This window comes from Abramis brama (assembly GCF_963993115.1).
Source record: "Abramis brama genome assembly, chromosome: 21".
NCBI classification, from domain to species: domain Eukaryota; kingdom Metazoa; phylum Chordata; class Actinopteri; order Cypriniformes; family Leuciscidae; genus Abramis; species Abramis brama.
Window position 1 is genome coordinate 5,911,727 of NC_139983.1, and position 12,810 is coordinate 5,924,536.

The window sequence follows — 12,810 nt, forward strand, 5'->3', positions numbered from 1 at the left end:
TACAGCTGTTCATTGTTTGTTCATGTTAGTTCACAGTGCATTAACTACTGTTAACACGATTTTAATAAAGTATTAGTAAATGTTGAAATTAACATTAACAAAGATTAATAAATGCTGTATAAGTGCAGTTCATTATTAGTTCATGCTAACTAATGTAGTTAACTAATGTTAACTAACGAAGCTTATTGTAAGTTGCTTATTGTGTGATACAGATACTGCAGTATTGTTATCAACCAAATTAAGAGAATAATGTGCTAGACATATCGCCCAATCCAATAGTAATGCACACATGAAGTGATGAAAATTACTTTTTCATCCAGGGCATCATTCACTGTTCCCAGCATTCACTGTAACTAAACAAAACAAAAGCAGGGCAGACAGACCATTAAGACTTAATTCCAAATAATTAACAACAATTAAGTGGAGTATTAGCAAAATAGTGAGAAATTAAAGTGACCTCTGTAATCAAGGAAAAGGAGTCTTGGAAGCCTTTCGCTGCAACAGTGTGGCCTTAAGCGAGCTCTTGTCAATGGGTCGTTAAACATCTGCCGATGCATCCAAGCCTAATGAGCCATTACCAAAACATGTCCTCTTCACCAAAAATGCAATTACCACATTTCCCCATAAGCCCTTAATTATGCTAATGGGCTAAAATTAAACAAATCCACAACAAGATGATTGGGTCGGCGCATACCGATCCATTTGGAGAGTCAGCAGAAGAATTGGCGGCATGTAAACAGGTTGGGGGAAGAGAGGAAATGCAACACACATTGTCCACATATACCAGATGCCATTCTCAATAAAAGGGATCAGATGTTAAAGACTGCAGACTTCTAAGAAATGCAAACTTTAGAATAGGGTGAAGTAGAAGGTGCTGCTGAAAGAGCTGTGGGTGGTTGCCATGCGGTTGCTATGCGGTTGCTATGCATTGCTAAGATGTTCTATGCGGTTGCTAGGGTATCTGGGTGGTTGGTGGTTTCTTCCCGGCCCAAGCTAAAAGAGTCCCTAAGACCCTTTGATGTCCTGGTCTCTAGATATAACTCGGGTCAATCCACCAATCAAAGGCTTTGGGATTTTTTTCACCCCATTTTATCACTCACCAGACGGAAATCACAGTGATGGCACAGCTTTTCTTAAAACACATGACTTGCGGTATCATTATGTCTGTGTTGGACAGGACTATTTGCCAAAGTTTAATCAGGGTATCTGCAGATTTTTAAATTCAAAGACGTTTTACAAATAAAATTAATAAAAAAAATAAAAAAGAATTCTCTAAATAAATCGTGTATCTACAGTAAGATTATTTTACTTAATTAAACAGGCTGGGGCATATATTCAAAATAGGGTAAACATTTTAAAAATACTCAAGACATGTTTTATTTAAAATATACTGAAATTGGTTTTGTGTACCAATATATTAATACATATGAATTATAGGTCGACTGATATTGGATTTTGCGGATACGATAATGTGTTTAAAAAAAAGGTAAAAAAAATATTATTGTGCCGATACTAGTAAAGTCTATATACTGAATGTATTAAATAATGTTTTTTAGTTTAGGCCCAGAGAGAAGCCATAAGAGTTTGTTAAGATGCCAGATACAGTTTACTGTCTAATAAGAAAAAAACAAACAAAAACAAAACAATGGATGTATAATGCACGACTTTTTTTTGTGATAATTTTCATGACCTTAAATTTGATTTAAACTGAATTTGAAACGTAAGGCTTAGATCTAATTGTTTAATGCCAAGTACTGTTCAAACGGCAATACCTTAAATTTATTGAAAATCCAGCTTTTAATGTTGTTTATATGTCTATGTGGTGTTTTTAATATGCTTTAAGACAAACCATGTGTAAATTCATAAGTCGACAGCATTGCTGAGTATTTTCTCCTTAAAACTGCAGTGAACCAAAGACAGTCTCAAAAACACACTTTGAAATCGCTGGTGTTTATGACGTCACAAACTACCTTGTAACCAATCAGATCAACGAGTGGATCTCTGAGCTGTGTGAGTGAGTGAAGGCGGGGCTCATTTGCATATTCATAGAACCACATATACTAAATGAGGGAAGGGTGTCAAGTTACATTCAAGCTATTTAAAGACAAGAAGATTTTTTTTAAAAGGAAAAAACATTTAAATATGTAATTTTGGTGATAAAAAATTTGTTTTAAGGGATAAATTATTGACTACAAGGGGACTTTAAGTATGAGCAATAGTAATAGTGGCATTTGGATCAGCAAACATGAAAATATGAGCATATTAGCAGCCATATGTTTCATAGAGTAAAACATTACACTGAAAACAATTCACTCAGAAATTGCTAGTAAGTCTAAAAAATGTACGAAGAATCAGCAAGAAACATTGAATTAAACGTGAAATTTTGAAGTAGAAAGACTGAAATAGTATTTTCTTGTAAAACGTACTCCAATAATCTTTATTTACAGCTTTAAAAAAAATTTTTTTACAGTGTACATGCAGATTGTAAACACACAGATGCTGAGCAGAGCAAGAGATGCCCTAAAGCTTAAACGCTGCCTTGTAAAGAAGCAGCGTCCCTCCCTCTGAAACAAAAGAGAGTGTGTGTGTGTGTGTGTGTGTGTGTGAGGTGCCTCCTGACACTGGGCCTCGCATGGAAACACCCTCCCAGTAACTGCATTACTAGCCTGGCCAGCTGCTCTGCTCGATCTGCCCCCAGCACTCAATTTGATTCAGGAATTCTTCTCTTTTCCCCTCTCTGTGTTCCTCGCTGTTGTCTCTTCACCCCTCCTTTCTCTCACTACCTCTGAAAGTTGCATTTGCAAATTAGAGGAGTTACTTCCTGTCTGCCTGTGGCTGATAAAACAGCCCTTTCACCCCTCCTCACACACGTGCCAGAGCGGGAGCACGACAATTACGGGGCCTGATGTCCAAAATGAATCGAGCATGGCTCGCGGCACACACACTCCCTCCCACTGGCTCACAGAGGCGCGGAGCGTGGCTGAGATGGGCTAATATGAGCTCTGACGGTGTGAGGCTTCGATGTCCGGGAGTCTGATGAATTTCTCTCTCTGCAGGCCTGCGCATGATCGGGATTGAGCGCTCAGAACTAAGCAGGATCCCACCGGCTCATTTTGCCAGAGTTAACCTGCTAACGCATGTCGATCGCCGTCCCGCAGACACAGGGGGAATTCGATAGCAGGGCCCTGCTGGTATCCGGCAGGCCTTTGGCCCTTGCGGCGTGAGTTAATGTGCTGATCGGGGCCCCGGTCACAGCGCGCACAGGAGTCCAGAGTTACTAAACCTGCACATGCTCGGCTCCCTCGCTCACGACATGCTCTCGCAGCTCGCAGAGGTCTGACAGAGACCAGCGATCAGCAGCACGCGCCAGAAGTCACGCTTTACACGCATGTCACCCCTCATTAAATCAACATTTTAAACAGAATGAAATGTCAATACGAGTTTTTCTTTAGGGGTAAGCAAACATTTGTCATTAGTATATATGTGTATATATATATATATATATATATATATAAAGGTGTCACAAACAAATACATAATGTTAAGGAGGAAAGAAGAGGTGTGCACATCCAAAACTCATCTAAAACTGAGCTGCAGGATATCTGCATTTTAACAAGACAGGAGTGTGATTTCACATGGAAATGAAGAGGAAGAGTGAAAAAGGGTGAAAACACAACTAAGTGACTAACCAATCACTCTACGTGTCAGAGGTTATATATATATATATATATATATATTTTTTTTTTTTTATTGACTTTACAAATGTGTGTTTTAGTGAGCGGGCATATTCCTTCTTTGTTTTGTGTTGCTTTTAATTTAAAACAACGTCCAAAGCACATACACACACACATAGATATTTTACCTGTCAAGCATTTTCAATTGACTACGACGGATGCTTTCATTTTAAAGCTTCAACATGCATTTCTTTGTCCAGTTTGTAGACTTCCATGGCTTACTTGAGACTATCTTGGTGACTAGATATGATTGCTAGATTACAAATGCTCTCAGTTTTCACTCGATTTGATTGCTTCTCTCTCACTGCTTGACAGTGGTAGAAAAAATGGCAATAGAAAAGCTTGATAGTGATAGCAACAGTAACAAAGGGGGCGCAGTTTAACGGCAAAACCACAGATCATGCACTTTTTTCTTCCTCATTTCCTCTCTGAATGTGACTGGAATGCCTGCACTCCTGACCAAGCTGTGATGCAATTTATGATTTCTACCAGTTTATTTTGCAAATCACATCTAAAACCGCAATATTTCTTTTAAAAGTGTCAAGTAGGAAATGAGGCACTACCTTTTTGGTGATGGAGTCATCTGAGTCAGAAGGCATGCGAGTGGACACGTGGAAGATGACCTCCACGTTGGAGGTAGCGTAGTACGGCGCTGTGGTTCCTGTGCTGCCATTCCTCTGCAAACCACCCATAAACCCACAGTGAGACGCCAGATTCACCTGAAAGAGAGAGAAGCTTTCTGATGTAGTCACAGTACATGACCTCTGCTCACTACAGACGCATTAAGTGGATTTTATGTGTTCTTTCACCTCCCATCCCAGCCCAGAGACGAAGTCCTCATACGCCTGACTGCCCTCTGTGTTGGACAGAATGGAGCATTTGTCCTCTTGGCCTTCTCCAATGTAGAACACAGCGATCTTGTGCGTCTCTCGACTGGAGACAGAAAAACACAAGACCAACAGACATCATGCAAACAGTTGTAACATCATGACATTTGAGGTGTCTCGATATTTGATGTGTTCAGTGTATTTAATCAAAGGCGATCCAGAGAAATGGGAAGCACCTGAGCAACATTTCAAGTGTTGTAGCTAAGGGTGTGAATACTTACGCAATGCGATTTTTTTTCTTTTTAATACATTTAAATCAAAGTTAACACAAATCTGGTTTTACTTTGTCATTATGGGGTGTGAAGTATAGATTAGTGTTATTTATGTTATTTGTTTATTCACATATAAACATTCATCAACTCACACATCACTTAAACGAAACTCAAGCATGTTCACTTGATGTGCGCGAACCAATGAGGTTCAGTCTCGTGTTACGCAGCTCGTTTGAGCTTCAGCAAGAACCAATGAGGTTCAGTCTCGTGTTACGCAGCACGTTTGAGCTTCAGCAAGAACCAATGAGGTTCAGTCTCGTGTTACGCAGCACGTTTGAGCTTCTTCAAGAACCAATGAGGTTCATTCTCGTGTTACGCAGCTCGTTTGAGCTTCTGCAAGAGGTTTGTTCTCGTGTGTCAAGCAGGTTCGGTTGAGCTTCTGTTTATGTTCGCTGATCAATGATTATGTAAGGTATAATGTAGAGCGAGGCGGTTGTTATAGCGAATACAACCCCGACAGGCTGATCAGGAATCTTGAATCATTATGTCTGAATCAGCCTGAAGGGGTTGTATTCGCTATAACAACCGCCTCGCTCTGTCTACATTATCCCGCTTATTACATGGCTACCTACCAAATAAATCAATAATTTGACACAAAATATTGATTTAAAAACGATTGTATTGCTTCCGCTAAAGAAAATAGTCCGTTCCGTCTCTACGGTTAGAATCCTGCGTCCATAGCAACGCTCTGTTTTTCATGGCAACGGTGTGTTATCCTTAGCAACGGTCTGTTATCAAGAAATAACAGACCGCATTCTACATTAGAATTCAACCAAGCCATGTAATAAATGTGAATAAAATACTAAATTAAATCTTTTCATCATATAAATCGAGATTTTATTTAAAAAAAATTGACTAAACCACTCATTTCAAATGGATTAGTTTTACGATCTCTTTATGGACTTTTTGAAGCATTAAAAGTGGTAGTTAACAAGGCTCTCCCTAAAGAACAGCTGTGGCTTAAAAATTGTAGTCAAGTAATAGGATATTATGATAACCTTTACATGGAACAACCTTTGTTATGCTCATTAAATTCAAAAACCTTAAAACAAAAACCTTTGTAAAAAAAAAAATGATGTTGTAAGTTCACAGCTACTGGCTAATAAATACAATACTGGTATGCGCTGTGTATGTGTGAGCAGTGTGTGTCTCTTCGAGCAGTGTTGCTAATGAAGCCTCGTGCCCTTGCAGTGTGATGTTTGGCATGCTCAGTCAGCGGTTGCCATGAGTGGGCCGGCTATGCCTGCAGAGGGGAACGCTGGCCCGATCCTGGGGGTATTCTTTAATAAGCCTCTGTAATTAGCCACTCTGAGTGCCTATTGATCGCTGTTGGCTGAGAAGTGTGGATCTGTGATCAGCCAGACGTGGGCAGGATTAGGCTGTGAGGAGCGGAGTATCTGAGAGTGTTCTTAAGACATGTCTCCTTAATAGTGCTTTTAAAGGATTTAGCCACTCTCTGTAGACTGGCATTAGGCTGCATGATAGAGCTCTCCAAATGCATGCTGTTGTTTGCTGCTGATTTTTAGCATTAAGTGCAGATGAGTCAGAAAGAAGATATAATTCAGTTTTCATGTCACTATTTTACTTGGTGTATAATTATGAATGAAACTTTAACTCTTTCCCCGCCATTGACGTAAATTTCCGTCATTTATGAGACAACGCTTCCCCGCCATTGACGGAATTTTCCAGCTTTCCATGTTTTCACTGTTACACGGTAGGGGGGCGCTATTACGCATCTTCTGAAAGAGTACTGAATCTCCTGATCAAAACACAGGGGAAAAAGAAACAGAAACAAGCAATGCCATTTGTAAGCAAATGCATATGTAAAATAACACGATCATCAACAATAAACGGCACATAACATTAAACTTCCTAATGTTACCGAATGAAATGTCGACCCAGGACGAGCTATAGGACTGTGAAGCTTGGAAGGTGTTGATGGACTTGATCTACTCCATCTATGTTTTAATCATCGTTCTGAATCCGATCTGAATGTAATCTTTGATAAAAATTCTGCTTTTTGCTCAAAATGTTGTTTTTTTATTAAACTTACCCACATTCAACTGTTGATAAAAAATAGATTTTTTTGTTGTTGTAGTTCAAAAGCAGAGGCTCTGTTCTTTTCTTTTGATATATTGCATGCTCAGATATTCATACAACAAAATATTCTGGGGCCATGAAAATTTTGTGAAAATTATCAAAATTCTGTCAGTGGCTGGCTTTACTTTTTTTTTTAAACGCTGGCGGGGAAAGAGTTAAGGCACGAAAGTCAGATGTTGTCCTAGCAGAAGCAGAAACCCTTACCACTGCCTCGAGTCCAAATTCTTCAGCTCTCTCAAGAGCTTGGAGTTCTTCTTTAGAAGATGAAAGCTCTTTCTATATAGAGAAAATAAAATGGAACATCATAAAACTTTTCAAAAGATAAATGGTGAGACAAAAGAAAATCAAATTATTATTTTTAATGTTAAAATGTTTCCTCCTATCCCACTGCAACCAATATCCAGGCCAACTAGAAGTACTGCATGCATTTAAAATATTTAGACGCCATGTAATCATATTCACACATTATTTTGTGACATGCTCATATAGTTTGTGATGCAAAAAGGTAATAAAAAAAGATACTCAAAAATGAAAATTCTTTGGTCATTTACTTCTAATTCCACATCCATATTAAGAAGTATAGAGGAATATCTAAGCAGCTCTTTTCCATTCAAAAAGAACGAAATGGCACCATAAAAGTAGATTTTTAACCGTAGTTCGAATATTATATTAAGTATATGATCAATCATAAATTAACACATTTTAATGTGAATAATGTGAAAAAAAAAAGAAAACTCTGAAAAAAAAAGCAGACGGGCCGATTGAAAATGCAAATTCGATCTCTGCCAGTGTGAAGCGCTTATGGAATGGCAGAAATAAAGCGGTACCCCAGAACCTCTGTATAGAAAGCTGCACTCCTTAAAGGCTACTTTAGGCATTATACGGATGTAAGAGAAAAAAGTGAAGGAAACTGTTCTAAAGGCAGTCAGTTCCCTTCAGACATACATTTGTACAAAAACAGCCATTGACACATAAAACTCATCTGAATTGCACAAATCATGTGAATGACCCATTTCAATGTCAGAATTGTGAAAGGCAACTAATTCGCAGGTATGAATAAACACCGATTGTGCCACACAAGTCCTGTAAAGTGAAGCCAAAGCATTTCGATCGCCCCCCGGTGGTTGGCTGCAGTATAGGTCATAAACCCCGCCCTCTCCATGTAATCGAATGGGACGCAAGCCAAACTACAAAAATCCAATCATACTTCAAATAACTTTTTTCCAAAGATGATTTCAGTCATTTTAGGCAGTTCTTATGTTTAAGTGTTTTTCATTTTTCCAATAAGTTTGGGTTTACCGGTAGTTAGTTATTTGATGCTACTGTATAAAAACTATATGTAATGTATAGTATATTACAACGTATATGTAACATATATGCAATATGTAACGTTATGATTGACAGCTGTGCTTGCGATTGTGGGCGGGAATTTGATCCCGGGGCTCCACCTCAGGATCACTACATCATAGACTTGGGCTCTGAATGATGTAATCGGCAATTACCATTTCTGGGTTATACTGGTGGAAGGAAATGGAGACGCGGACTCCATCTGTTTTTAACAGTCTATGATAAACACCATAAAATAAACATTGTCATAATTAATTAACAATAGATCATAAGCAATCATTTGGCATAAATGTGCGGAATTCAATGATTGTGAACTACTCTGAAACCGTGAACCTGTAGAACGTGCAATAGCGCCCCATTTTTACTTTGAAACGTGCAGCTCTCACATTTATTTCATTAAATCATCGTCTTTTAAGGTTTTAATCAACACATTAAGGCCTGGTTTCACAGACAGGGCTTAGAAAATGTGCCTTAGAAAAAAACCCAAAAAACATTACTGGACAAAAAAAATGCCACTGACATTTTTTTTTAGATATAACAGTGCAAAGTTGCGTTCAGATAAAACAGCTAAAACATGACTTGTAGTCTAGGTCTAGGCTTAAGCCCTGTCGGTGAAACCAGTGGTAAGTCACATAGTGATTCCTGTTTATCTGTACCCAAATTTAAGGGCTCTTGCAATTAAAATTAAGAGAACTCTTATGCCATTTAACATATTTAAGACTTTTTATGCCCTTGAATTTGATAAAAGTAAATGTAAGACTTTTTTTAAGGAGCAACAGGAACCCTGTCTGACCCCTAAGCGAAGAACGAAAAAGAACTTCACTTGAGTATATTAGCCCTTAAGAATCAATGTCCAATGATGTGGGAAAGAGTAGCATTACAAGTGGGTGAATAAATGACTGAACAATCTCGAGATGGATGATTTATTTAAAAATGTTTACTGTGAAAGTTAATTACTTTTCAAGCAACTTTCATGAAATATTGTACCTGCGATCCCATGAGTTCATGCCGAGGTCGTTGAGGAGAAGTCTGCAGAGGTAAAAGGGTGATTTGGGCTCCTGGTGTGTGGGCTCTCTCTGTGTCTCTGCTCGGATGCTGGGGTCTTCGCTCTGTCTCCGCATCAGCTCCTCATCCTCTTGCGTCGCCTGTCTGTGGATGGCATCCATGATGAGCTCTTCCATCTCAGGGTTCATGCCCATGGGTGGAGCCGGTGGTTGTGTGAGCCTCAGCTGGGGCTGCGGGAGGCACTCGGGGCTGCTGTGGCCGAGATCTTCCAGTAGCTGGTCCAACACATCCACGCCATCCTCCATTTCCGACACAGAGGAGCATTTACTGGAGCGGACGGAGCTCTGCTTTTCAGAGAGACCGGTGTCATGAGACAGCTGATCTCTACTGCCACTGGAGCTCAAGCCAGATCCGTCCAAAGTGCAGAAGAGAACGCCGCCGTCCCACGAGTACTTTCCCGAGATGTCCCTGACAATGACGCGGACCTCAGAGGAATGATCCCTTGGGTTGGCACTTACAGTGCTGGAATTATCAGAGGGGATCTGAAGGTACGAGACTAGTGTGCTGTCATTGAAGACGAAGAGCTGTAGATTGGGGCTTTTGAAGACTTCAGAGGAGAGTTCGGAAGACTCTATGTAGGGGTTGTCGTGGTTCTCACTGACCAGGCTGTTCAAAAGAGCAGGGCCGCCGCTGAGAGGATGGTGTCCCAAATGATTGACCAGGTGTGACATTACCATCCGAGCAGTCAGAGGAATCAGCTCCATGCTTCTCCTTTTCTTTTCTGGGATGTCAAACAACTTTAGTTTAGTAAATTAGAAAAAAATACGACTTACAGGTATACTCTAAGGGTTAGTTCACCCAACAATGTAAATGGTGTCATCAGTTTATTTCATTTATTTAAAAAGGGACACTGAACATAAATACATTTTCAAATAAATGTTTATGTACCCAAGTTAGTCAAAAGGCTAATTCTCATCAGCAGCCATTTTTGCCAGAAAAGAAAAAAGGGGTACAATAAAAAATTAGCCACATATAATACACTAAGATAATAAAGTATAATATTAATATAGTCTCTTTATGGATGTAAAATACAACAACAGTGTTGGCATTGTTGATCATCAAAAAGCCAATTCCTTAAATTATATTTAAATGAATAATAGGATGTATATGCATAATTACCCTCATATCATTACAAACACATCAGACTTTTGCTCCTCTTCGAAACCTCAATGAAGATGATTTAATGAAAACTGAGAGATATCTGTCTTTCGATTAAGGGCATGTAACAAAACCTTTGATGCTTGAAGTCCATAAAGGTATCGTAAACATATCATTCAGGTCAAAATTCAAGTCTTCTGAAGAGACACGACTGCTTTACATGAAGAACAGATTTAATTTAAGATTTTATTCACATTTAAACATTGATCAACGCACATACATATAAAGCACATCAAATTTGCTATAACATGAAGCTCAACCCTAATTGCTCGATATTCGAGACCAAAATTCATTGGTTCTTGTGCTTCTGTTGATCATATTTGATGCATCCATATGATCTATATATGTGTTCATCATATAAAGTGAACGTGTTTTCAGAAGACTTGGATTAAAATGCTTGATTCATAATTACTTTTATGATGTCTTTTGGAAAAGTCAAGTCTCATTAAAAGTATCTTCATTTGAGATTCCAAGAAAAACTAAAGTCTTAAGGGTTTGTAACAACATGAGGGTAGGTAATTAATAACATAATTTTCATTTTTTTGGGGTGAACTAATGCTTTGAATGAAAAAAAAGGTAATCCCCATCACTGTTATATAGAAATCTGCCCATCACTCTCTTATATTGCGGTATTCTGTTGGTAAACTGACCATCCAGGCCAACTAGGTGGCCATTATTTGGCCATTTTGAGGTTTGCTGTAATTTGGCCATTTTAACCATTTTTTTATTTATTCATCGCACAGACTTTTTCGTAGCACAGCCCTGATAATGTACAGTCATCGCCACAAATTATCACAAATCTCTTTGTAATACCTGATTCTGATTTGATGTATTGACTGTATGACTAACTTTTTTAGGGTCCTGGTCACCCTGTCAGAATTTATTTTGCAATAATGATTGGCTGACTGTTTTTTCCCTTACTTATCTTTCTCAAAAGCTAGTTGGTATACTGGCTTTTAGCTGTCATGACCAATGGAGGCAGTTTTCCCACGTTCACACCATCTATACGGGTGTCCACATAGACACCTTTAAAATATCTATTCATTCTCCTAAAACAGACTCAAAGGGCTGCACTAATGAGCATCACACCTTTTCGTGATGAGTGAATAGGGCTCTGCAAGCACTATGAATTAAAGTCCTCTGAATGCTGAACACCTCTCAAAGTGAGAAATCTAGTGTTGTCATTAGTGGATATTAAGATTAGGATGAGAGAGGGAGGAGGGGGAAAAAAACGAAGTGCTCACATTGTGACAGTGCTATCAATACCATCATCCCCATATCAAAGTGGAAAAAGCTCTTTGCAAGGACGAGCAAGTTGCATTAGGGATGCACAGAGCTTTGAAGTGAACTAATCAATATGAGCTAGGTACTGGGATATTGCTTATGAGTTGCTCTTTGGCTGAGGTTGTTTGTTTTTTCGTACGCAGAGATATAAAAGGCATGTCAATGGATGGAGATGTTAGTGTTGCAGAAGCCAGCAGTCTTTTTCTTCCTCTACTCTGTTGATATAAATGTACTGTGACAAAAGGCATCCCTGTTGGAAGAGGAAAGATCCCCCCCCCCACCAAACCAAAAACAGATGACATTTGATGACATGCCAAGGTAGAGAACACACAAGAAATATTGCCTAATGGATAAAGCAAGGTCGGAGGAGAAAAAAAAAGAAAAGATTTCTTTAATAATTGGCATAAATGGGCTTGCTTTGAGTGGATGAGGGAACTAATGCACACCTCTTTAAAATTCTATTTCATTTTACATTGTGCTACATTTGCTCTAATATGATTCACGAGAGCTCAGTATAAACTCAAAAGACAAATTAAAAACATCCCTTTTTGTACTTTCTTTGCTTTTTCAAGGGAGATGCAGCGGTTTCACAATTTATGCAGGAAAAGTTGACATCAAAAATTTTGTAAATTCGCCTTTACATTACAGACATTACAAATTGATTTGTGTTAATTTGTAGCAAAAATTGTTAAATATGATGTAACAAAATAAAAAATAAAGAAAATATGGTTAATCTCACAAAAATATATATTTTTGGCGACCATTAGTAATAAATTAAGTATAACAAATACTACTATGGTGTATAGATACATAATATTTTACAAATGCACTTAATTAGGAAAAGGCAAAAAAAAAAAAAAAAAAAAAAATACTGATACTTCTTTTTTCTTTTGATTTTGGGGTGAGCAATGACCCAGCAGAGTTTTCATGAGATTTCCCTAAGCACGTTGTCGATAACGTGTTG

The 12,810-nt window shown here is 38.5% G+C and overlaps 1 protein-coding gene across 3 annotated transcripts in view; it reads right to left on the reverse strand.

Annotated features, from left to right (window-relative positions):
• ralgapa2 (Ral GTPase activating protein catalytic subunit alpha 2) overlaps nt 1–12,810 on the reverse strand; it is a 191,051-nt gene that overhangs the window by 42,079 nt on the left and 136,162 nt on the right. For all 3 annotated transcript variants that reach the window (XM_084096035.1, XM_084096034.1, XM_084096033.1), the window contains 4 exons: nt 9,327–10,125; nt 7,197–7,268; nt 4,543–4,666; nt 4,297–4,452 (listed from right to left, as the gene is read on the reverse strand). In XM_084096035.1, coding sequence (XP_083952161.1) covers nt 4,297–4,452; nt 4,543–4,666; nt 7,197–7,268; nt 9,327–10,125 — 1,151 coding nt within the window. The remainder of the gene's footprint in view (nt 1–4,296; nt 4,453–4,542; nt 4,667–7,196; nt 7,269–9,326; nt 10,126–12,810) is intronic.